The 23,965-nt window shown below is 38.0% G+C and overlaps 2 protein-coding genes, 1 long non-coding RNA gene and 2 pseudogenes across 3 annotated transcripts; 2 read left to right on the top strand and 3 right to left on the bottom strand.

Annotated features, from left to right (window-relative positions):
- The first annotated feature begins 8,909 nt into the window (after nucleotides 1-8,909).
- On the top strand, nucleotides 8,910-15,543 carry LOC9316491 (annotated as a pseudogene).
- Nucleotides 15,544-15,971: 428 nt separating this feature from the next.
- On the top strand, nucleotides 15,972-18,143 carry LOC9314661. Its single transcript, XM_021028486.1, has 5 exons — nucleotides 15,972-16,064; nucleotides 16,495-17,308; nucleotides 17,506-17,570; nucleotides 17,655-17,786; nucleotides 17,859-18,143. Exons 2-5 carry the CDS (start codon nucleotides 16,496-16,498, stop codon nucleotides 18,046-18,048), a joined length of 1,200 nt encoding a protein of 399 aa, XP_020884145.1. The 5' UTR covers nucleotides 15,972-16,064; nucleotide 16,495; the 3' UTR covers nucleotides 18,049-18,143.
- A 47-nt stretch (nucleotides 18,144-18,190) lies between these two features.
- On the bottom strand, nucleotides 18,191-18,717 carry LOC110229169 (30S ribosomal protein S5, chloroplastic-like). The gene has a single exon (XM_021028488.1). It carries the CDS (start codon nucleotides 18,660-18,662, stop codon nucleotides 18,339-18,341), a length of 324 nt encoding a protein of 107 aa, XP_020884147.1. The 5' UTR covers nucleotides 18,663-18,717; the 3' UTR covers nucleotides 18,191-18,338.
- A 402-nt stretch (nucleotides 18,718-19,119) lies between these two features.
- Nucleotides 19,120-19,711, bottom strand: LOC9316490 (annotated as a pseudogene).
- A 662-nt stretch (nucleotides 19,712-20,373) lies between these two features.
- On the bottom strand, nucleotides 20,374-21,847 carry LOC110229170. The gene is made up of 2 exons (XR_002332627.1): nucleotides 21,692-21,847; nucleotides 20,374-20,826 (listed from the first exon to the last, which is right to left on the bottom strand). It is a non-coding gene; the product is annotated as an uncharacterized LOC110229170 (long non-coding RNA).
- Nucleotides 21,848-23,965: the final 2,118 nt, after the last annotated feature.

Here is a 23,965-nt window from a genome sequence, read left to right as displayed (position 1 = left end):
TGGGTTAAAGACCCGCCTATATGTTAGCCAATAGCCATAGCCAATGTGGACAGTGGCTAGTGATATGCGAAGTGAAACTGATGGCGTTTGATAAGCTTTATTTAACGACAATTATTGTGGGTGCTAAAATCCACACTCGAGAATGCATCATTTATCAGCACAAAGCATAAACCGAATTTGGATAAACATAATTTATTGTTTTTTTTTTGTTTTATAATAATTAATACCATAAAACCGACCCTTAATCTAGCATAAACTTAATATTCGAACAAATAAAGACCAATACGAACCAAGACCAAAACGGAACCAAAAGTGAGGTAGTTTGGTTACCATTTCTCCAAAACCTAAACGGAAAACGAAATTAAACTATCTCACAAGAACATGATTTGTAATTTAGATGAAAGTCCGGGCAGAGCAAGAAGGTGATTGATGAGTCGCAGTTTGTTGTTATCACGAGCATCAATTTCCACTTTCAGCACTTGAAGAAACTGCATTTCCCTCAAAAAGCACGTCACTTGTCTGACCTCTCTATCACGTCCACTAAACCCATATATCTCCAACACCTTCACTTCATTTCGATCAATGCAGAGTCCCTGACTACTTACACAGTGCAAGCCCTGAAGCAGGCACATATATACAGAGTTAGGATTGTACGTAATACTTGACGCGCAAGCATGTGGATTAGTTATCTGCTTATATATTAAGTTTAGATTTAGACACCTTGAGCACCAAAGTTTCTAGCTTTGGAGATTTGTTGAGCAGACGCCCAAGCACTTCCCAACCTTCTTCTGTATTACTCTCAAAATGAAGCTTAACAAGGTTTGAGAAGAAAGGCAATCCTCCACATCTTGAATACATCTCCTGAGACCAAGACAATAATTAACAAACTATTGGTCGTGATTACTAATTAGATTAGGAAGAAGAGAGTTTAGAAGACAAAGATACAGACCTTAACAGAAGCAGAAGACAGGGAAAGAGTCTTAACGTTGCGCATCCAATTCATGATCGTAGATAGATCCACTAAAACTCCATCCTTCTGTCGCAAAGTAACATCGTGATGTAAATTGGAATCCAAGATAACATCTAGTTTGGCTTCGACAAGGGAATCCAAGAAATTGGCAATTGAAGAGGAAGTAGGAGCGAAACCAGAGTAGTCGAGGTAAACAAGACTCGGTGTGTTGAATCGCATGTAGCGACAGTTGTCAAGACTGTTATTGTAGTGAGACGTGAGTCTCTTGAGGGTTTTGTGGGATATAGAGTATACTTTACTTTCTCTACGTTGTCTTCTAAGTGTTGGATAATTAACTGGAAGACCACGTACGTGATGTAAGGATAATTCCTCAAGTGTTGGACAACAAGGAAGTATTTTATAGCACAAGTCTTCGCATGTATACCAAGCTGTATGGAGAAAGAGACTCTTTAGCACTGGAAGAAACACTAGTGGATAACATGATATTTGTTCTGGACCACGCTCAATCTCTAATGTTAGGTTAACCAGCGTCTTGATTGTGAAAACTGTTGAAGGATAATCAAATCTCGTATCATATCACATTTACATAAGTTAGTTATTTGTTCAAGAGACACAAGTTGTTTTGTTTTACAGTTGTGTCTTTAGATCAAAGAGTCATGTCTTTTTATTATTACACAAACACAATGTTTCGTTTCATATAAGTATAGATCGAGTCTTTGTTTTTTACATATACAACAGAGTGTAATACAATCAAGTTTTCAGATCAATAAAGTCAATTACATTCATACTCTGTTTTTTTCTTTCACTATCGTAAACACAAAACTCAAAACATTAACATGGTATCAGAGCTATACGATTGAGAGGACAAGAGAGAAACACTAAAAGGAGAGAGAGGCAACAAAGAGAGATCGTATACGTCTTAGCAATAAGCCGAGACGATGCAAGGCTCCTCACATCAAGTGATCCCTATATTCAATGGGGAGAAGTACGACTTCTGGAGCATTAAGATGGCAACCATATTCCGAACCAGAAAACTATGGTCAGTGGTTGACGAAGGCGTGCCGGCTGAACCGGTGCAAGAGGAAGAAACCCCTGAAACTGCAAGAGCAAAGACGCTCAGAGAAGAAGCAGCGGCGAATGATACGATGGCTTTGCAAATTTTGCAAACTGCCGTAACGGATCAAATCTTCTCACGAATTGCAGCAGCATCAACATCAAAAGAGGTGTGGGATGTGTTGAAGGACGAATACCAAGGTTCTCCACAAGTCCGACTGGTTAAACTTCAATCACTGCGTAGAGAGTACGAAAACCTGAAGATGTATGACAATGACGACATCAAGACATTCACCGATAAGTTAATTGTTTTGGAAAATCAATTAACGTATCATGGTGAAAAGAAAACAAACTCTCAACTCATACAGAAGATACTCATCTCTCTCCCAGCTAAGTTCGATAGCATTGTTAGTGTCTTAGAGCAAACTCGTGATTTGGATGCACTAACAATGTCAGAACTTCTTGGTATCTTAAAAGCACAAGAAGCAAGAATTACTGCAAGAGAAGAAAGCACAAAAGAGGGAGCATTCTATGTTCGTACCAAAGGAAAAGAATCCGGTTTTAAACAAAACAACACCAACAGCCATGTCAATCAAAGCAAGAAGTGGTGTGGTTTTCACAAGAGTAACAGTCACACAGAAGAAGAGTGTCGAAACAAACCGAAGAAAGACGATCATGGCAAGAATCAGAAGAGTAACATCAAGTGTTACAATTGTGGTAAGATCGGCCACTACGCAAATAAGTGTCGCTCAAAGAAAAAGGAGAGGGCACATGTAAGTCTCGAAGAAGAAGACTCAGGTGATGAAGATCACATGTTGTTTAGTGCAAGTGAAGATGCAATAACAACAACAAGAGAAGACATTTGGTTGGTAGACAGTGGATGCACTAACCATATGACAAAAGAAGAAAGATACTTTTCAAAGATTGACAAAAGTATCAAGGTTCCGATCAAAGTCGGAAATGGAGAAGTAGTCATGACAGCCGGTAAGGGAGATATTACCGTCATAACAAGCAATGGCAAAAGAATCATCAAAAATGTTTTCTTAGTGCCTGGTTTGGAGAAGAACCTACTAAGTGTTCCTCAAATCATCTCAAGCGGCTATCAAGTACGTTTTCAAGACAAACGATGCATCATCCAAGATGCAAAAGGCAAGGAGATCATGAATATTCAGATGACGAACAAGAGCTTCAAGATCAAGTTAAGTTCGGTGGAAGAAGAAGCCATGACAGCAAACACGCAAATGGAAGAAACATGGCACAAGAGACTTGGCCATGTAAGCAGCAAGCGTTTGCAACAAATGTAAGACAAGGACTTGGTAAAGGGATTACCAAGTTTTAAAGTCACACAAGAAGCATGTAAGGCATGTAACCTTGGGAAGCAATCACGCAAGAGCTTTCCAAAAGAATCTCAAACCAAGACGAGAGAAAAGCTTGAGATTGTGCATACGGATGTATGCGGACCGATGCAACACCAATCGATCGATGGAAGCCGTTACTATGTTCTGTTTTTGGATGATTATACTCACATGTGTTGGGTATACTTCCTAAAACAAAAGTCTGAAACGTTCTCAACGTTTAAGAAATTCAAAGCGATGGTGGAGAAACAATCAAATTGTACCATCAAGACGTTGAGATCCGATGGAGGTGGTGAATTCACTTCACAAGAATTCAATCAATTTTGTGAAGAAGAAGGAATCAATAGGCAAGTGACTTTGCCTTACTCACCACAACAAAATGGTGCAGCAGAACGCAAGAATAGATCATTGGTGGAGATGGCAAGAACAATGCTTGTGGAGCAAGAATTACCGCTCAAGTTATGGGCAGAAGCGGTCTATACTTCTACTTATCTACAGAATCGTTTACCATCAAAAGCGATCGAAGATGACATGACGCCAATGGAGAAGTGGTGTGGACACAAGCCAAACGTGTCACACTTAAAGATGTTTGGAAGTATATGCTACGTGCATATTCCAGATCAAAAAAGGAAGAAGCTAGACGCTAAGGCAAGGAAGGGAATTCTTATTGGCTATAGCAATCAATCCAAAGGCTATAGAGTCCTTATCTTGGAGAATGAGAAGATTGAAGTATCAAGAGACGTGGAGTTTGAAGAAAATAAGAAGTGGGATTGGAACAAGCAAGAGGAAGTAAAGAAGATCTTTGTTCTACCCATCAACGATCCACAAACATCACAAGTTCAAACCGGAAACACCACTGGTCCGTTTTTGGTTCAAGAAGATAATCATGATGAAGATAGAAGTGATGGAAGAGGAGAGACATCCGAAGAAGATATGGAAATGTTAACGGCCAAATTTGGATCTATGCATGTTAATGCACAAAGAGAGAGATCCGAAGCTACAAAAAAATTCAGATCTATGCAAGAGATCATGAGAGTAGCACCAAGGGTGGACATTGAGGAAGCGGCTGAAGTCATAGAAGCTTGTCTCGTTGCAAATGAAGAGCCACAAACTTACGATGAAGCTTGTGGTAATGAAGAATGGGAAAAAGCCATGAATGAGGAGATAAAGATGATCGAGAAAAACAGAACGTGGCAACTAGTAAACAAACCAGAGAAGAAGAATGTGATAAGCGTGAAGTGGATCTATAAGATCAAGACAGACGCAAGCGGAAATCACATCAAACACAAGGCAAGACTAGTTGCAAGAGGTTTTTCTCAAGAATATGGTATCAATTACCTTGAGACATTCGCCCCTGTCTCAAGATATGATACAATACGAGCCTTACTTGCGTATGCGGCTCAAATGGAGTGGAGACTGTATCAAATGGATGTGAAGTCAGCGTTTCTAAACGGAGAGCTTGAAGAAGAAGTTTATGTCACACAACCACCTGGGTTTGTGATAAAAGGCAAAGAAGAAAAGGTGTTAAGGCTTTACAAAGCTTTATATGGTCTTAAACAAGCCCCACGAGCATGGTATGGAAGAATAGATTCTTATTTCATTCAAAGTGGTTTTGAAAGAAGTATGAATGATGCGGCTTTGTACATCAAGAAGAAAGGTGTAGACGTGTTGATTGTTAGCTTATACGTCGATGATCTCATCATCACTGGAAGCAGCACTCATCTCATCAACACATTCAAGAAGAACATGAAGGACGAGTTCGAGATGACGGATCTTGGTTTGCTAAATTACTTTCTTGGAATGGAAGTAAACCAAGATGATCGTGGCATTTTTCTTTCACAAGAAAAATATGCAAACAAACTTATTGATAAGTTTGGAATGAAAGAAAGCAAGAGTGTGAACACTCCACTTATACCACAAGGAAAAAGAAAAGGAGTAGAAGGTGACGACAAAGAATTTGGTGATCCAACTAAGTACCGGAGCCTTGTTGGAGGATTGCTCTATTTGTGTGCATCAAGACCTGATGTGATGTATGCAAGCTCTTATTTATCAAGATACATGTCATCACCACGCATAAAGCATTATCAAGAAGCCAAAAGGGTGTTAAGATACGTCAAGGGAACATTAAGCTTTGGAGTATTCTTTACAAGAATAGAGACACCAACGTTAGTTGGCTACTCGGACAGCGATTGGGGTGGTTCTCCGGAAGACAAGAAAAGCACCACAGGTTATGTATTTAGTCTTGGATCGGCTATGTTTTGTTGGCAATCTTGTAAGCAGCAAACGGTGGCTCAATCAACGGCGGAGGCTGAGTACATCGCCGTATGCGCAGCGACAAACCAAGCCATATGGTTACAAAGACTCTTTGAAGACTTCGGTTTAAAGTTTGAAGAAGGTATTCCCATATTATGTGACAACAAGTCAGCAATAGCAATTGGAAGGAATCCGGTACAACATAGAAGAACGAAGCACATCGAGATCAAGTATCATTTCGTGAGAGAAGCCGAGCACAAAGGACTCATTCAACTTGAGTATTGCAAAGGAGAAGATCAACTCGCGGATATACTTACCAAGGTTTTAAGTGTTACAAGGTTTGAAGATCTTAGAAGGAAGCTTGGAGTGAAGCCGAGATATGATTAAGGGGGAGTGTTGAAGGATAATCAAATCTCGTATCATATCACATTTACATAAGTTAGTTATTTGTTCAAGAGACACAAGTTGTTTTGTTTTACAGTTGTGTCTTTAGATCAAAGAGTCATGTCTTTTTATTATTACACAAACACAATGTTTCGTTTCATATAAGTATAGATCGAGTCTTTGTTTTTTACATATACAACAGAGTGTAATACAATCAAGTTTTCAGATCAATAAAGTCAATTACATTCATACTCTGTTTTTTTCTTTCACTATCGTAAACACAAAACTCAAAACATTAACAAAAACACTAGGCCACTTTGATTGCAGACGAGTGAAACCAATTGGAATACGCAGATCAAGATCCACGACACCTCCTCGTTCCAGGGCATGGCTTAGCCATTGGTCTGTTTCGGTATGAACGCAGCTACGAGGACATTTTAGTGAGAGTTTCTTTATTATGGAATTGTAACTGGAAAAGGCTTTATCCACAAAATCCCAGAAGCTCTTCTCGACATCTTTCCTCTCCCTTTTACCCTCCTCGGGATAAACTAAATCTGAGTAGTCTAAATATAAATGATGTTGAGATGCAAAGAGTTGAAACGTCAATGGAAACAGATTCCTCCACCTTTTGGAGACAAGACATGTAGAAGCAGCTCGTTTTGTCGGAAGAAAGGATATGATCTTAGCAAGTATCTCATCTGGAAACGAGTCGATTGTAACTCTAGAGCAACATTTCACCTTTTTGGTATCCATGAGATCCATCCAAGCCCTAGTAGTCAAAATATCAAATTGAAAAAACGACCTTTATAGATAAGAAAATAGCAATTAGGGTTTGTAAACTTTCCTTCTCAGCCAATTTGCAATTAACTCAACATCAAGCAATATGGGGACTATACCTTTATTTCCAGTGATGAAATTAAGCTCGAGAAACGGAATCGAAGAATCACAACATTTAGGGTTTTTCCTATATTTTTCCGCAAGTAAAACCCTAAAAGTTCGTGATTCGAAGATGACTCGTTGTACCCTTTCGACCTAAATCGTGGGACTCAAAACGATCTTTGCCAAGTTTTTTGGGTTTGGGTTTATGGTAACGATGAATCTTAATTATCGAATTATATTAGTACTGAATTGGGCTTAATGGGCTCTTCATTGGACTAACGTAAATGTCGTCTCGGACAAGTATATGCCTTCTCCTAAATGTTTAGAAGCCCTATTTCAGATTCAGCCTTACACTTGAGAAGTCGTTACAATTCTTCTACATGTAATTTGGTTCCGACAAGGGAATCCAAGAAAACATCTAGTTGGTTTCAACACTGGAAGCCAAGAAAATATGGCAGTAGAACTGGAGCCGAACCGGAGAATTCGAGGTAAACAAGACTCGGTGTGTCGCAATCGCATGATGTGACAGTAGTCAAGACTGTTATTGTAGTGAAATGCGAGTCTCTTGATGTGGGTTTTGTAGGATATACAGAATGTTGTTCTTCAATGAACTATGGCACTACTGTATAAGTAATTTAAGGATAATTTCTCAAGTATTGGATAACCGAGATGAGGCTTTGAAACTGTATAAGTGTTTTTTTTTTTTTTTTTTTTTTGTTGAAGGAAATATAAAACATTTTTAGAAAACTTGTATTTGATGATATGTCAAATTTTTATTGGTCAGGTGACTCATGATTTATAATATAAAGGATAATACTATAAGTAGAAATACTTTTTATTTCTATTTTTTTTTATCATTTGGTCTGTTTATCAAAACGCAGACGTTTGATCCTGGTCACATGAGATGAGGCTTTGAAACTGTTGTGTTGATAATAGTAGGGGTGGGCATTTAAACCGAACCGAACCGAACCGAACCAACCCAACCGAACTCAAACCGACCTAAACCGAACCCTAGCTTAGACTCAAACCATTCGGTTGGGTTTATTCTCAACCCAAATGGGTCGGTTCGGTTCGGTTTAAAACCAAACCGAACCGATAACCCAATGTGTTTATTTGATTAATTAGTTAATTATATTAATATTATTATAAATAACTAAATATGTGTTTATTCTTAATTTTATAATAATTTGAATAAATGTAAATTAGATTTAATTATCTCTAAAACTCTAACCCTAAAAAACTTAGGGTTCTCCTTCTAACTTATAAAGAGTAAAACTCAAAAGACTTTCATATTTCATTCTATGTTCTTTCATATTTTTGTTTTGTTATATTAATTAATTTTTTGAACCGAACTCAAACCGAACCGAAGTAAAACCGAACCAAACATAAACTAACCCAAACACAAACCGAATCAAACTAACTTCGGTTGAGTTTGGTTAGAGTTTTACGAAACCCAAATAAACCGAACCGAACCGAACCCAAACCGAACCCGAAGTTAAACCGAAATGCCCACCCCTAGATAATACTGGTCAAGCCGACTGACTTACTCTGGAGTCTAAACCAGCCCATTACTAAAATCCGGTCCGGCCGGTTGAAGCAAGTTAACCCCACGAAATCACAAACCGACGACGTAACAAAGTAATTGATTCCAAACCAAACGCGTCCACGGTGGACCTTCTGTAAATTTTTTTTGCCTAGTTTCTTTTGTGGATTAGACAGATTAGCATACAAACTGTTCGACAAAATTCCTCTGAGAACTTTTGCTTTTTTTTTTTCATCATTTCATCGAATATCACCGTTTTTCTACCATGAAATTGAGAAGAACCCTCGGTTCTATTTCGAGTCTCGCGCTCTCTTCATCTTCATCTTCTTCTTCGCGCAGACAAATTTTCACTGCCGGAAGTAAGCTATTTTGAAACTTTACCGGGAAATCACAGCTTCTCTTGGTTCGGTCAGAAACTCGAGATTCGAATCTGGGTTTTACACCGTTGTAGCCGAAACCGTTGGATTCAATCATGGATTTGGCAAGAGCCAAGACTAAATCTCCCGAAAAACTCACTTTGACCTTCTCTGCTCTCAAAATTTGTCCTTTGCTGTGTGTTGCGTCTTTCAATTGTATTTCACTGGATCTTACTACATTTTCGCTTTGTCAGTATCACTTGGGACGAGGAGGTCATATTGGGATAACGATGAAGGCTGAGCTTTCTCGATTGTTGGAGCAACGAACATCGGAATGGTAATCACAATATCGTTACCCTTATTCTTGTTAACATAAATCTTGATTTTCTAATTCATGTTGCAATTGCAGTCGATACTTTTTCTCATTTCATTGTGGAGAGGAAATGGTTACATTACAATGTTTGCTCAAGGTTCAAACTCTAATCCTCCATTTTAAAATATCTTCCCTTTTCTGGTGAGAAATTTATATGAATACACAACATTGTTTGCTCTAGGTTTGTGATAGCTTTGATCAAGGAGTTCAATTAAGTTAGCGAGATTAGCATTTAGTCAGGACAAAAATTAGCAAACTACTGATCTCAAGAACAGTCTATTCTTTCGGTATGTGAGGCTGAATCTTGCTAGATGTACCATTTAGTCCTCCATGTTTTATCCTTCATGCCCTGGTGACAATTTTTTATGAAATCGTTACTTGGCTTTGTTTGCTCAAGGTTTGTGGTAGCTTTTATCAGGGAGTTCTTGAGACGCTCCTTGTATTAGAATTGCTTTTGTAAGGTAATAAGACTATTATTCATTACTAAACTAGTTTGGGTTGGATACTTCTCTTTTGTTCTTAAATAAACAATTTTGGAGTAAAGGAGGCATCGAAATTCCTTTTCAAATCGAAAAAAGTGATGATGTTCGTTCTTCTTCAAAATAAAACATCGGGGGTGAATTTGAAAGAATCAAAAAATTCGAGTGGCGTTTCTCAAGCTTTACATATATGAAACGACACCATGCATAGCTTTTTCAACTATGTGTTTATATACTCGCATCTGCTTCGTTTTTTTTTTCTCCCTCTTCAGCTTCCTCCGTAATGTCAGTAAACCAGGCCGAAGAAGTTCAGCAAATCGAGAAGCTCTATGAGTTCAGCGAGCGCCTCAATGCCTCAGGTTCGCTTCAGTTTCTTTCAACTAGGGCTTGCATTGAATTTACGCATTCCCTGTTTCTTCTCCGGATTATGTATTGTTTTGCTCTGGATTCGAATTAGGCTAGTCTGAAAATGGATTCGAATTAGGCTGGTCTAGTTTGCTGTTGTTCCAATTTTCCACTTTTTGATTACTTTACTTGATTTCGTTTCTCGTTTAAAAGAATGTTGAGGATTATGAATGGCTTATCAAGATGTCCAGGACTAGTATGAAGGCAACGCAGTCTGCGTCGCAGCTAATTCCACGCTACTTCAAGTTCTTCCCTGTGTATTACTATATCTTGGTTCACTTTCAAGATGTACAAACTCTGCTTAATCAACTAAAGTGACTGATATCTAGTGCATGTTTAGTCAAGTCTCCTCTTGACATTATTTATGATTTGAAAGAAGTTTCCTTAACAATAACAGAGGAAGTGATATGAAAATGTGATAATGGTATGGATATCTATTACTAGTAAGTGTTGGTTGTGTTGCATAATTGCGAAGATGAACCTAAGTTTCTTGATTGCTTGATATGATACTACTATCTATCCCGCTGTGTATCGATGTTCTTTTTAGTTGCATATCACTATTCAGCTTGACATGTTCTGTGGCAGTAGTGTATGTTTATCCTTGTCCAAACCCCATCCTGTTGTTGACAAAAAGCTTATAAAGATGTACCACCGTCTGCACTGTTTCTCTAAAGTGATATTATTTTTCCTTGAACTCCAGTATATTGTCTCGTCCTGGTTTGAATGCAAGGAAATGCGGAAAATTGTTAAAATGATAGTATGACCATAGGTGAGTTATACAAGCTTGATGGTGTGTGCTCTGATTACCATGAAAACACTCAATCTTAGATTATCCCACATGGTGAGTATAATAGTTCGAAGAAGGTTGGACAGCCAAATTTTTATACGAGATTATCCTTGTACTGTGGTATTATTCCTGATAATAACTATTGTTTTTTCCCAGGTTTCAGATACAGACCATATTGACAGGTTGATATCATGCCTGCAACTGGCTCTTCCCTTTTTTGCGGTACGAAGTTGGAAAAAGTGCTGCTAGTAGCTGGATAGAGTCCATTCTATAAACTTGACTGGTTATCTTACTAAATTCGTTCTCCTATGAACAGAGAGGTGCTCCAAGCAGCAGGTTTCTTAACTATTTGAACAAACATATCATACCTGTTTTTGACAAGGTATCGTGAATTTTATAGCTTTGTAATTTCATACTTGTGTTTATATCAGCACATGATCCATGCGTGCCCTTTTGGGCATCTGTTATCATACTCTCTTAGACATAATTAAGAATAGTTTACGGCACTTGTGAAGTAAAATGCTAGTTTCTTGTAACGTTTATTTAATCCAGACTTGTAGGTATTTCTGCTTATTTCTCTTTTGCCTTCTTGCATGTAAATATCCGTATCACTCCAAAATAGGAGCTTTCTTGGCCACCATAATAACATCAAATTCTTTTTATTTACCTAGCTCCCAGAAGAGAGGAAACTTGATTTGCTCTTTCTGATATTTCTCCATACACAACTGCTCAGGAAGCAAGGCAGCTGCTTCCTTCAATCATGCAGCTTTTAAAGGTACCTCTTTTAAGTGCCAGTGTGTGTCATGATTCCTTTGAGAATTAGTTTGTGGTCATTATTGCTTATATTGTATATCCTACTGCAGCCTTGCACTTTTGAATGTAAAAGCTTTACATGCGATCTTATGAAGATTGTCACACTCTTTATTTTTTAGATATGCATGCCTGCCAGCCAGAAAGACTGGAGAGGAAATGAACTTCACATACGTGGAGTGTTTGTTGTATGCGTTTCTTCACCTTGCTCACAAGGTTACCAACAATCTTATTTTGTGATTTATCCCGTTCTTTTTCTTTCTTTCTTCCTTGTTATACTTATCTGATTATGTTTAACATATATAGGTTCCAAATGCCACAAACAGCTTGTGCGGGTACAAGATTGTGACCTGCCAGCCATCAGACAGATTGGGGGAGGACTTCTCAGAGTTGGACAAAGACTTCACTGAGAGGTATTGTTAATTCTTGATATGACATCCAAATTTTGCAAGTTGAAACTTCAGTATACACACCTCTGAAACCTGTTAGATCTTTCACCGATCATTCTCTTCTCCTTCCTTACTCTCCTCTCCGTTGCCGGACTTGTCGCTCCTTTCTAAACCCTTACTCCGTCGTTGATTTCTCCGCTTGTATTTGGGGTTGTCCTTTCTGCTTCAATAGGAATCCTTTCCCGCGTAATTACTCTTCAATCGCTGATAACAATCTCCCGCCGGAGCTTTTTCCTCATTCCACAACTGTTGAGTATCTTTGTGATTCCTTCTCTTCTCCTTCTCCTCCTGTTTTCCTCTTCGTCGTTGATACTTGCTTGATTTCCTCAAATTATCTCTCTTTCAAGCTTTGGATCTTCTTCCTGATACCTCCATCGTCGGTCTCATTACCTTTGATTCATTAGTTCGTGTTTACGAGCTTGGATTCTCACACTGCACCAAATCTTACATTTTCCATGGAAACAAAGACTGTACCAAAGATCAGCTCTTGGATCAGCTGAGTTTCTTCGTCAAGAACCCTAAACCTTCTTCAGGTGTCATTGCTGGTGCTAGAGATGGTCTCTCTTCCGACGACATTGCACGGTTTCTGTTACCGGTCTCCGATTGCCAGTTTACTCTTCACTCTGTTCGTAAATTCATTGCTTTGTAACTTATCTTCTCTTTATATATTCAACATTGTGTTCATTAGTTAACTTCTGTTTTGTTTCCTGGTTTAGGTTCTTGAGGAGCTGGGAAACAATCCCTGGCCCGTTGCAGCTGATCACCGCCCTGCGAGATGCACTGGTGTTGCTCTCCGAATCTCTGCTGGTCTCTTAGGAGCTTGCTTTCCTGGCTCTGCTGCTAGAATCATGGCTTTTATTGGTGGACCTTCCACTGAAGGACCTGGAGCTGTAAGTCTTTTCTCTTGTTAGTCATATCCGTCGGTGGAAACTCTGTGCTAGCTGATGCTCTTTCATTGTCTTTTTCTAGATTGTTTCCCGGGAGCTTTCGGATCCAATTCGTTCTCATAAGGACATTGATAAAGATTCTGCTACGTATTACTACAAAGCTGTCGAATTCTATGAGATGCTTGCGAAACAACTTGTTCATCAAGGTCATGTTCTTGATGTTTTCGCAAGTTCTGTTGATCAGGTGATTGTATGGAGAAATTTGTTGGTACTGTCTTTGTTTTGCAGCTAGCTTTTAATTTATTATATGCATCTCTAGGTAGGCATTGCTGAGCTCAAAGTTGCAGTTGAGCAGACTGGTGGATATGTCGTGCTTGCTGAAAGTTTTGGCCACTCAGTATTTAGGGATTCTCTCAAACGCGTGTGTCAGTCAGGTGAAAATGATCTAGGCTTGTCCTCATGGTAATGGCTTACCTAACTTTCATGTATGTTTTCTTTATCGAAAATAAACAATCTTTTGTCTGCTATGTTCAGCTTCAGCGTGGTATATTTGAAATTAACTGCTCAAAGGATATCAAAGTTCAGGGAATTATTGGCCCTTGCGCATCTCTCGAAAAGGTAGCATATAAAAGTTTTAAGGTATCTATCCTTCCTTTAGCTTGTTGTGATCAGTACATTTACGTTCTGATGATGGTTGGCAGAAAGGACCGTTGTGCTCTGACACTGCCGTCGGTCAGGGACACACAAGCGCATGGAAGATGTGTGGCCTTGACAAAAACACTTCCATATGTTTGGTTTTTGAAATTGCTAAAAGGGATACAGCTGATGTTGTTTTGCAGTCGCAGAGCAATCAGTTTTACTTTCAATTTTTAACATAGTAAGGGATTTCAAGTTTTCCATCTTAGGTTATTATTGCAAGTTATGGATGTAATAACTTGACACGCTTTCTGCTTACAATACTCATGTTTCTGCAGCTATTAGCACTCAAATGGTCAAACAAGACTCCGGGTAACAACTTTTTCAAGAAGATGGGTAATGGGAACTGAAAGCTTACAGGCAAGTTTCAAGTAATATGTTGATAATCTACTGTCTTAAATAGGGAGTAAATTGGATGAAGTGGGGGAAGAGTTCTTATAACGTTAAGGACAACATTTTTATTACCACTTCAATATGATTAGTGGGTGTACTAATATATATAAAAAACGAGTTGCCACACGAGTTATATTGTGGAAACTTTATGACTTATTTCATCTTATGTTCGTAGTAATCCATTCGAAGCCAGGTTTGAAAATTGGTCAGTGGTTTTTTTACATGGCTAGACTGATCCTGTTTTTCTCTGCATATAACTATGGTCTCTAACTATTCCTTGGAAATTGCTTTGTGAAGTATAGGAGTTGAGCAATGGTTTCGACCAAGAAGCAGCTGCTGTAGTCATGGCACGGCTTATTTCTTTTAAAATGTAGACTCAGGTACTCGATGATGAGAGCTAGTTAGATTTCCTAAGCTCAATATCTGCCAGATTCTGTGTTGTAGTGTTTCTTACGTTTCTTACATCTTCTTTTGCAGCCTGAGTTTAATCCCCAAAGGTGGGTCGATAAAGCTTTGATAAATCTATGTACCTGGTTTGGAGATTACCAAAAAGGCAATCCTTCTTCGTTTAACTTGTCGTCTCAGTTATCAATTTTCCCGCAGTTTGTATTTCACTTGCGCCGATCTCAGTTTGTCCAGGTAATCTGTTCCCACTGCCCATAAATGCATGAGAGACTGAAATTACTTTTAACGCTCAATTTTATCTTTTTGAGCTCATTTGGCTTTCCCCTTTGTAGGTCTTTAACAACAGCCCAGACGAGACAGCATATTTTCGAATGATATTGTACAGAGAGAACGTTTCTAATTCAATCGTGATGATTCAACCTTCACTGATTTCTTTCTCATTCCATTCACCGGCAGAACCAATTCTCCTGGATGTAGCATCCATTGCAGCTGACAGAATCCTACTGTTGGATTCATACTTAACTCTTGTAATATTTCACGGTTCTACCATTGCCCAATGGCGAAAAGCTGGATACCATAATCAACCTGAACACCAGGTATTATCATCCATCATCTTAAAACATAGATGACAAAAGTTGTCATCTAGAGTTTGATCTTTATACAACTTGTCTTCTTTGTGCAAGGCATTTGAGCATCTGTTGCAATCACCTCGTGACTATGCAGATACAATCGTCAGTGAACGGTTTCCCACTCCGCGTCTTGTCATATGCTATCAGTATGGTTCACAGGTACCTCTCCTTCTTTGCTCATGCCTCCATTTTCCGTTGACATAGAACGCTTATTATTGTTGTTTTGATTCTTTCTCTTGCTGTGTATTTTTGCAGGCTCGTTTTCTTCTAGCAAAACTGAATCCTTCTGATGGTGAAGCTCCTCTTTCCGGGGAGAGTAATGTTTTCACAGATGATGTTAGCTTGTCTGTGTTTCTTGATCATCTTCAAGATACCTTATTAAAGTATCTTAAACCTTAATTAGAAAGGAAAAAAAAAACCATTAACCTTAATCTTAATTTAAAAAAAGGAAAATCACCAAAACAACCTAACGTAAAAGCAACAAAACCCATACTTCGTATCATCCAGCTAGAAAATAGTTGTATTAACAAAAATTGAAGATTCATGAAAGTTAAAGGGCCAAAACTTAAATTTAGAAGAATGTACACAATAATACAAGGGGTACCTTATACACGATATTAAAAACTATGGGGTCAAATTTGAAGAAACTGCAAAATAAAGATCCAACTATTGTTTCTTAAAACCCTGCGTTTAGTAACTTGCTCTCCAAGGAGATCTACCGTGTTCTACAGAAAAAAAACAGAAAAAGAGAAGGAATTTGCAGAGAAAGCAAAAAAAGAAGAAGCAGCGAAGAAGATAATCAAAGATTCAGGTACTTTCTAGCGAATCTCTTCATTACTTGTGATCGATAATGATGCTCGCGAGTTCTGTTTACGAATTTAGTGAATCGTCGCAGCAAATTTTGAGAAATTCGTTAGTTTTTGTTTGAATCTCTCTCACGAATTTGGTCGAACACTTGGTGGGTATCTTGTAAGAATTATTTTCTTAGGTGATCTTTCACCTTTTAATTTGCGATTTCGAACCTAGATCGTTTTCTCCTTTCTTTGAATTTAGGGTTTTTGTAAAGATGAATTTGTTTATGACATTAGGGTTTAAATGTAGGGTTTTGATGGTGATCCCGTTGGTTTATTTCGTATAATCACTGATTATCTTCAGAATTAGGGTTTGAATTTAGGCTTCCGGATTCTCCTTTCTTTGAATTTAGGGTTTTTAATAAAGATCTCGTGTATAGTATACCGTTTTGGTTAGTTTCGTATCATCACCGAATATCTTCAGAAGTTAGGGTTTCAATTTGGTTTAATTCGTTTGTATGGTCATGTGTATTGATGGATTTGGTGAAATATGTTTGTTTGGTGATGTGTATTGATGGCTTTGATTCTTTTTTGCAGGATGGAAGATCTTGGTAACAATAACGTAGTTTCCCAATATATAGACCATCAGTGTGCACTTTGGTCCTGCCGGCAAATATTTCTTGACGGAAATCGCTACTGCAGTGTGGCTCATGAACAGCGAGCCGATCATGACGTTGATGTGCCGACCCCACACTCCTTCCTTGATGTCTATTCACACGGTGAACTGGAACGATACGTGTTGCCAAAAGTAACTAGTTTACTTCTTAATGGTAATGCCAATCCTGGAATAGTTGATTTGTCCCACGATACGGATATCCTTACGGTTGGTCCATGGAATCTACAAGACCATTTTGACACGAATCTGGAACCCAGGGAAGATTTTACCATTTGGCTTTTTGTGGGAATGTTTACCCCAGATCCAGATGTATGGAGACCAGGTACTTCTGCATATGTAATGGGACGCATTGTACGACGGATCTATAGACCGCTACATCCTATTGCCAATGGCTCGGTCTGGATACTCCACCGATACATTTTAAACAACCACGCAGACAGAGCATTGTACACAATGCAATATTTTAAACCTCCAGTTCCTCCTCAACCCGTGATTGCCGCGTATTACAACAATCCAGACGATGATGATGACGGTGATGATGATGATGACGATGATGATGATAGGATGGAAGAGCCTCCACGAAAAGTTAAGCATGGAAGGAACTGTGAGAACCCGGAAGTCCTGAAGACCAAAGCTGGTGGTAGCACGAGTTACAACATCCAGAGAATCTCTGGTAATGGCAAGCGACAGAAAGGGACAATAAGCAAAGGGTCAGATATAGAAAGGAATAATAATGTAAGCTTCATAAACTCAAACTGATTTGATCTACACTTAAGAACTAGGTCTGACTTTACGGAGAAGAATAGCAGAGATTGTTTAAAGCAAATGAGACTTCATGTTAGCCTCATAAACTCAAACGGCTTTTATCTACACTTAACAAATAGGCTTTACATATTAGCTTTTGACCTTTGTGTTTTTCTTTTTATTTTCAGGTCTTGATGGAGAAGAAAACCAGAGAAAGTCTTTGGAAAGATGAGGATGATGAAGGCTTGGGAAGGTCTCATGTCGATTATGTTATATTAGGTTGCTAATGTCTTTGTTTCTGTCTTAAGTTGATTAATTATGATGTCTCATGTTTCAGGGATGTTGAGAGGATGAATTTGGGTCTTCAAAACCTGAAGAAGAAGATTAAACTGTTGGTTGACATGAAATCATCCAAAATTCTGACATCTGTCTCTAAGGAGATACAAATGGGTCTCGATTCCCAGACCACGTATGTTTTTCTCTGAGAGATGATGATGCTGTTACCGCATTTGAAATTTTCAATCAATAATGATCATGCTAGTTATGGTAGGTACAGGGGAAAGAGGAGTGACGGAGAATCTGGAAGTAGTCATCATGACTTTGAAGGACTATTCAAGTCTGAAATGTCAAAAGCGATGAAGAAGATCAGGTATTTGCACATTTCCAGTGTGGTTCTCTTGGAGAAAGTGAAGACGACGGTGGAAGCTTGCTTAGAATCTTCCGTTTTTTGAGCTGTCTGAATCTGATTCTTGTTGTACATGAGTTGTGTGTTGCGGTTGTGTGACAAACACGTTTACTTCTTTCATAAACACGTTTACTTCTTTCATTTTCTGATATTATTTTAGCAAATTCTAGTGTGGACTGAAGACAAAGTAAGAGAAATTGTACTAATTCAGGCAAAAAGGGTTTCTAATGAGAAACAGAAACGGTAAATATGATGATTTGGTATTTCAAAATAAACATATTTTTCTCAAGAATTACATCACTACAAGAGTGAAAATGATAAAGTGAAGTTGAGTTTTCACTTGCAGAGTTCTTCCATGGGGATTCCACGCTCTTGAGCAACATCGCGGAACTGTCTCATCTGTTGCACTGCCGCAAGAGTGGCTCTCGCATTGTTGCTTCCGAGCTGTTTCCCCAAAGCATTCTCGACTCCTGCCATCTCTAGCACGATCCTGACCGCTCCTCCAGCAATCAGACCAGTACCTGGTGAAGCCGGTCTAAGCATCACCTTGGCTGCTCCATAATCACCCTCTGATCTATAAAAGAAAAACCAAACAAACCCTCTAAAAACATAACCAAAACATTCATAAACATAAACCCTCGCCAATTGTTCCCAAAACATAGCTCAATTGCCTATCAACCAACCGATTCTTCTAAAATGATTGTGCACAACGCAAAGATCAATCTCATAAAACCAGAATTCTTCTTAGTAACAACTTCCATAAATCAACCCTTAAACCAAACAAAAATCATCACATCCAACACAATGCTAAGAAGACTAAACCCCTCCCCACAATCTTAGCTCATTGCCTACTGATTAACAAAAACTGATTCTTCTAATCATTAGGGCACTCACTATTCAAGATTCAACTTTTGTGCACAATGCAAACATCAGTTTCATAAGACCAGAATTCTAAGTAACAAGTACCATAACACCAATCCTTAACCCATCACAAATCCAACACATGACTGCAAAATACTAAGAAAATTAACCCCCAAAATCTTAGTTCATCACCAAGTAAGACTTTTTATCATCCAAAACCAATTCTTCCAAGCATTAACACACATTACAAACATCAAATTCAAAACTTTGATTACCTGTGAGGGAAAGTAGAGTACTTAGTCATAGGAACTTGAACAATGTTTCTCCTAGCATCAATGGCAGATTTCTGAACAGCAGCAACAACTTCTTTAGCCTTAGCACAACCAACACGAACATTCCCCTGTTTATCACCAACAACAACAATAGCTCTAAACTTCAATTGCTTCCCACCTTTAACAACCTTAGTCACTCTCCTAACTTGCACAACTCTCTCTTCAAAGTTCAAACCCATCTCTAATCTTATCTTTCTTCAGCTTCCCACCAATACCTGAACTCTTCTTATGCTTCGAATCCATCACATAAATGTCTTTCTCAAGCATACTCTCACCACTATACGCAGGACCATAGAGCTCTTCAAAAGCCGTCGCGATCTGCCATTTCCAAGCAACACAGATTTCACGGCCTCCTCACCGGAATCTGCCGTCGCCTTCATAGATAAAACCACCGGAAAGACGACGTGTCCCAACGCCCGGGAACCTAACACGACCTTCACCGCCATTTCCTGCAGTCTGATTCGTTCTAGAAGCAAATGCGATACGCGAATTTCCTGGGCTCTTGAAAGACGCCATTAACCTGTGTGATCAAAACGTTCAGTTTAAGTAGATTCTCTTAGAGAGTTAAAGATCATCTCCACCAATCAAAGCCAAAATTCAAAACGTAAACTTCGTAGTTTTTTCATTCAAAAAAAAAAAAAACTTCGTAGTTTCGAAACAGTACCCGTTCGTAGCCATTAAGGATTTTATTCTCCCCGGGAAGTTGAAATCTTTCCCTTTTGTCTGGAAATTCCGGCCGGCGAAAAATTGGAATCAGGGTTTAGCTTATCCTTTATCATCAAACCGGAAATCTCTAAACCAAATTCAATAAAACCGGAATTTAGTTGACATATTAAACCGGAAGCCTTGAACCGATAAGAGGAGTCAAAAACTCAAAAGGGAGCCTTCCAGATGGAGACAAACCATTCTCTTTTAATCTCACTAGAACGAAACCCGCGCTATGCCGCGGGATATTTTTTTGGATAATTTTTTTTTAGTAAAAATATAATTTGTAATAATTAAATCATATTATTTGAAAATTTTATTGAACACCTAAACATTTTGAAGAAGTTTTTTTGGCATCAAGTGGCTTTACGAGGAAAGACTGTATGAGGTGAATGTTTTTTACTCACATTCCATATATCCTTATCTAATCTCTTGAGCATTCTTTGTCTAAACCAAATTTGTTAAGCCAAATGTACCAAAATCATTGACCAATTGAAGGGGCACTCAAATACAAGGATCATATCATTAGGTGGACTTTGTTGACCGACCCTTTATGCTTACTCTATAACCAGTTACCATAAAACTTTTGTCTTCTCCTTGGAGTTTCACCTTTTTTTTTTTTGTCTCTCATAGGCATTGAGTCACAGTCTCACTCTTCTCTTTATTTTTTTGGATAATTTGGAGCCTATTTAAGAATTTTTGTGCTCAATTTGATATCCTCGTTTCTGTAAACACAGTTGTTATCTGATGCTTCCTGCATAGTCAAATGCTCAAAAAGAATATAAATTTCAGATCATGTACATTCATAGTAAGAGGACCAATATGTTAATAAATAATTCAGATAGCAAATCCTGTATTTTTAAGCTTAATTTTGTGCTCAATTTGATATCCTCGTTTCTGTAAACACAGTTGTTATCTGATGCTTCCTGCATAGTCAAATGCTCAAAAAGAATATAAATTTCAGATCATGTACATTCATAGTAAGAGGACCAATATGTTAATAAATAATTCAGATAGCAAATCCTGTATTTTTAAGCTTAAGATGCCACACATAGATTCATATGAGATCTCAAAGTTTTCAGCAGCTAACAAAGACTTAATAATTGCATTAACAAACAGAACACAAACACTTGAACCAAAAAACTCATAAACGCTAAGAATTTATATAACAAGAAATGGTTGTGCATCCAATGTATATTTGTTGAAACTGAAATGGTTTTTGAAGCTAAAGTTGCAGAGACTCTAAACGCTTTAGAGTTTCTAAAAGTCTTGCATTTGTTTAGAATAATTGTCACGAAACTCTTTGTATAGATAAGCATCATCTTGACTAATTAGGTTCATGATCTGGGACAAAGAAAATGAGCTGAATTATCCATATAAATTTAAGTTTATTAATTTCAGCCATAGCTTTTTATTAAGACGATAGAGGTCTAAAATATCATTCACCTCTCCTCTGCTGATTTCATTTGTGAAATAAACTAACAAATGAAAGATGATTCTTTTTCTCTAAATACTAAAATGAAACATAAGTCCAGCTAAGAAAGCTAAGTGACTACAGTTTACATCATCCCTCAATTGAAATTAACCTCACATCCACAAAGAGTATGTAGATCGTAAGACTTAACTATAATGCATCTTCCCTTCCCAAAAACACAAAGCAGATGATTAATTAGGGATTTCATGCATTGAAACTAATCTAAGTGGAGGATGGAAGTAATGTAATTGAATTTCCACCGGAAGTACTCTAGCTTTCCAAATTAATATGTACACAAATCTAAACATGATACTTACAACAAAAGACTTGGTGTACATACTGATCAGTTGGTATTGTTGTTGCAGTCAACCACTAATCAAATTTTTCTTCTACTTCATCTTTAATCTTCAATTCGAAAAACCACTGATCGATTCGAGAAAGAAGTTGAAAGCTTTCGTAATCTTGATTTTGACATAGCGGCTAGGGCTTCTGAGGGAGATAATGTGACGTGGAAAGGAAGAAGATTTTTATTGGCTGAAAAATCTGAGTTGTATTAATCGAAATGTTCTCATTGGATAACGATTTTAATGAGGTGTCAACTTGAGAACAGCCCAAAATGCTGAGGTGTCAGGTCTGGAGAGATCCTTACTGTTTTTATTGTATTGATTTACTCTTTCATTGTTAATGAAATATCAACACCCGAACGAAAGGCAAGACATTCGTAGATCGGATTTTTCACCTCTGTCCATCGTCCAGATATAACCTCGATCTCTGTGTCGGTCGCCGGATTTTCTTTATCCGTTTTTGTAACTGTAAGGTTTTTGTATTTCTCGGACCTTAGCCCATTTGATTGGCCAGTTAATAAAAATTATATTTAAGATTTAAAAATAGTATATATCAATACCCTAGTTTTTCATTATCAAACCGAGACAAACTAAACCATTAAACCGATTTTTAATTAAAATTGTAAAAAAAAAAAACAAAAACAAAATGTATTAGAGCCAATAACAAATGTCCACGTTCCCCATCATCATCGGGACAAAATCGTTGCCTTCCCTCACGCTGTCGATAAAAACTAATATTCAACCGTTCTTCCATCATTAATCTAAGACACAATTTAATTGTTGTTTTGAAATTGATAGATGGATCAATCTGCTGGGAATGTGAAAAATCACATTGAGAAGCCTTTTGTTTTCAAAGGAGTGGATTTCAAAAGATGGCAGCAAAAGATGATGATCTATCTCACAACTTTGAATCTGGCACAATACTTGACTTCCGATGCACCGGAATTACCTGTTGAAGGAGACATTCCGGATGAAGTCATCAAAGCATAGAGACATGGTCACAGAATGAGTTTTTGTGCAAAAACTACATTCTTAATGCCTTGGATGATTCTCTCTATGATGTTTATCAGATTTTCCAAACTCCAAAACAGTTGTGGGAATCATTAGAGAAGAAATACAAGTCTGAAGTTGCAAGTGCCAAGAAATTCATTGTGGGAAAATTTTTGAATTTCAAGATGAGTGAGAGCATCTCCAATGGCCACAATATTGGGTTCTCTTCAAAGGTTCTCTTCAAAAAAAATTTCAAAAATAAATATAAATCATGATTTATGAAGAGAGCTCTCTCTCTTGTGAGAGGTTTTGGAATGCAAGAGAGCTGATGACGTGGCAGTCCCCTATTGGTCGATTTTTTGACAAAAGAAAGAAAAAAAAACGCAAGAAAAAAAACAAAAGCTCTCTCTTTCTTTCTTTGGCGTTGGCGATGGTGATGGCGACGATTGAAGCGGCAGGATTGAGTATGAGCGAGACAAGTGATACAATGCGTTTCTTCAGGAGCATTGGGTAAGGGAGAGTCAAGATGACGGCGATCGCGACCTCGGCGGCGACCACATACGACAGAATCAGCCATTGCAATGCCATTATTCCCCTCTTTCTTTCGCTCTCTTTCGATCCAAATCTTCCGTGTGAACTTGGGAAGAATAATTCTGATCTGTGATTATGCGCGCGTCGACCACGTATCTACGCCGTGAGCGTGTTGCCGGCCGGTTTGATTTTTTTCTTTTTTATTGATGGGCCTTTTTACGGTTGCTAGTCGCTCGCTAGACCCACACATTAACTTTCGGTTCAAAATGGTTATACAATGATTTTGTATTTTTGTTAGTCCATACTTTTTCGGTTTTCCGGTTAGACTTATACTGCACAATATGATAGTCGAAGACGAACGAGATGGGTACAACACTTAGTTTGATGTTTCAGAATTCTTACAAGTTGAAGGAAACAAAACTTCACAAGTCGATTTATCGTATTCTACAGGTATGCCTCCAAATCTCGAGAATATGATGGGCATGCGAAATCAACTTCGTGATCAAAATATGCATCAACAATTGAAAAGTGATTTGGTTGAGCATATATGGAAAAAATTTCGCAACAATCAACAGAATAACTAATCGTTTTTTTTTTTGTAAATTTATTTTCAAATGTATGTTTAATATGTTATGAATTGTAATATTTTTCAGTTTTATGAAATAAAATAATTAAAAAAATAATTTAATTTTTTCTTGAGAACCCCATAAAGAGAGCCTACCATTG

The sequence above is a fragment of the Arabidopsis lyrata genome, assembly GCF_000004255.2.
Source record: "Arabidopsis lyrata subsp. lyrata unplaced genomic scaffold ARALYscaffold_4, whole genome shotgun sequence".
NCBI classification, from domain to species: Eukaryota; Viridiplantae; Streptophyta; class Magnoliopsida; order Brassicales; family Brassicaceae; genus Arabidopsis; species Arabidopsis lyrata.
The sequence above is the reverse complement of the archived record's forward strand: the minus strand, read 5'-3'. Positions and strand labels throughout refer to the sequence as shown.

What these genes read in the sequence shown, in the direction of transcription:
- LOC9314661 (XM_021028486.1), top strand. Translation starts at nt 16,496, where the DNA reads ATGGAAGATCTTGGTAACAATAACGTAGTTTCCCAATATATAGACCAT. An exon ending in GATGATGAAGGCTTGGGAAG is followed by an intron (nt 17,571 to 17,654) that starts GTCTCATGTCGA and finishes CTCATGTTTCAG; the next exon opens with GGATGTTGAGAGGATGAATT. An exon ending in GGTCTCGATTCCCAGACCAC is followed by an intron (nt 17,787 to 17,858) that starts GTATGTTTTTCT and finishes TGATCATGCTAG; the next exon opens with TTATGGTAGGTACAGGGGAA.
- LOC110229169 (XM_021028488.1), bottom strand. Translation starts at nt 18,662, where the DNA reads ATGTTTTGGGAACAATTGGCGAGGGTTTATGTTTATGAATGTTTTGGT.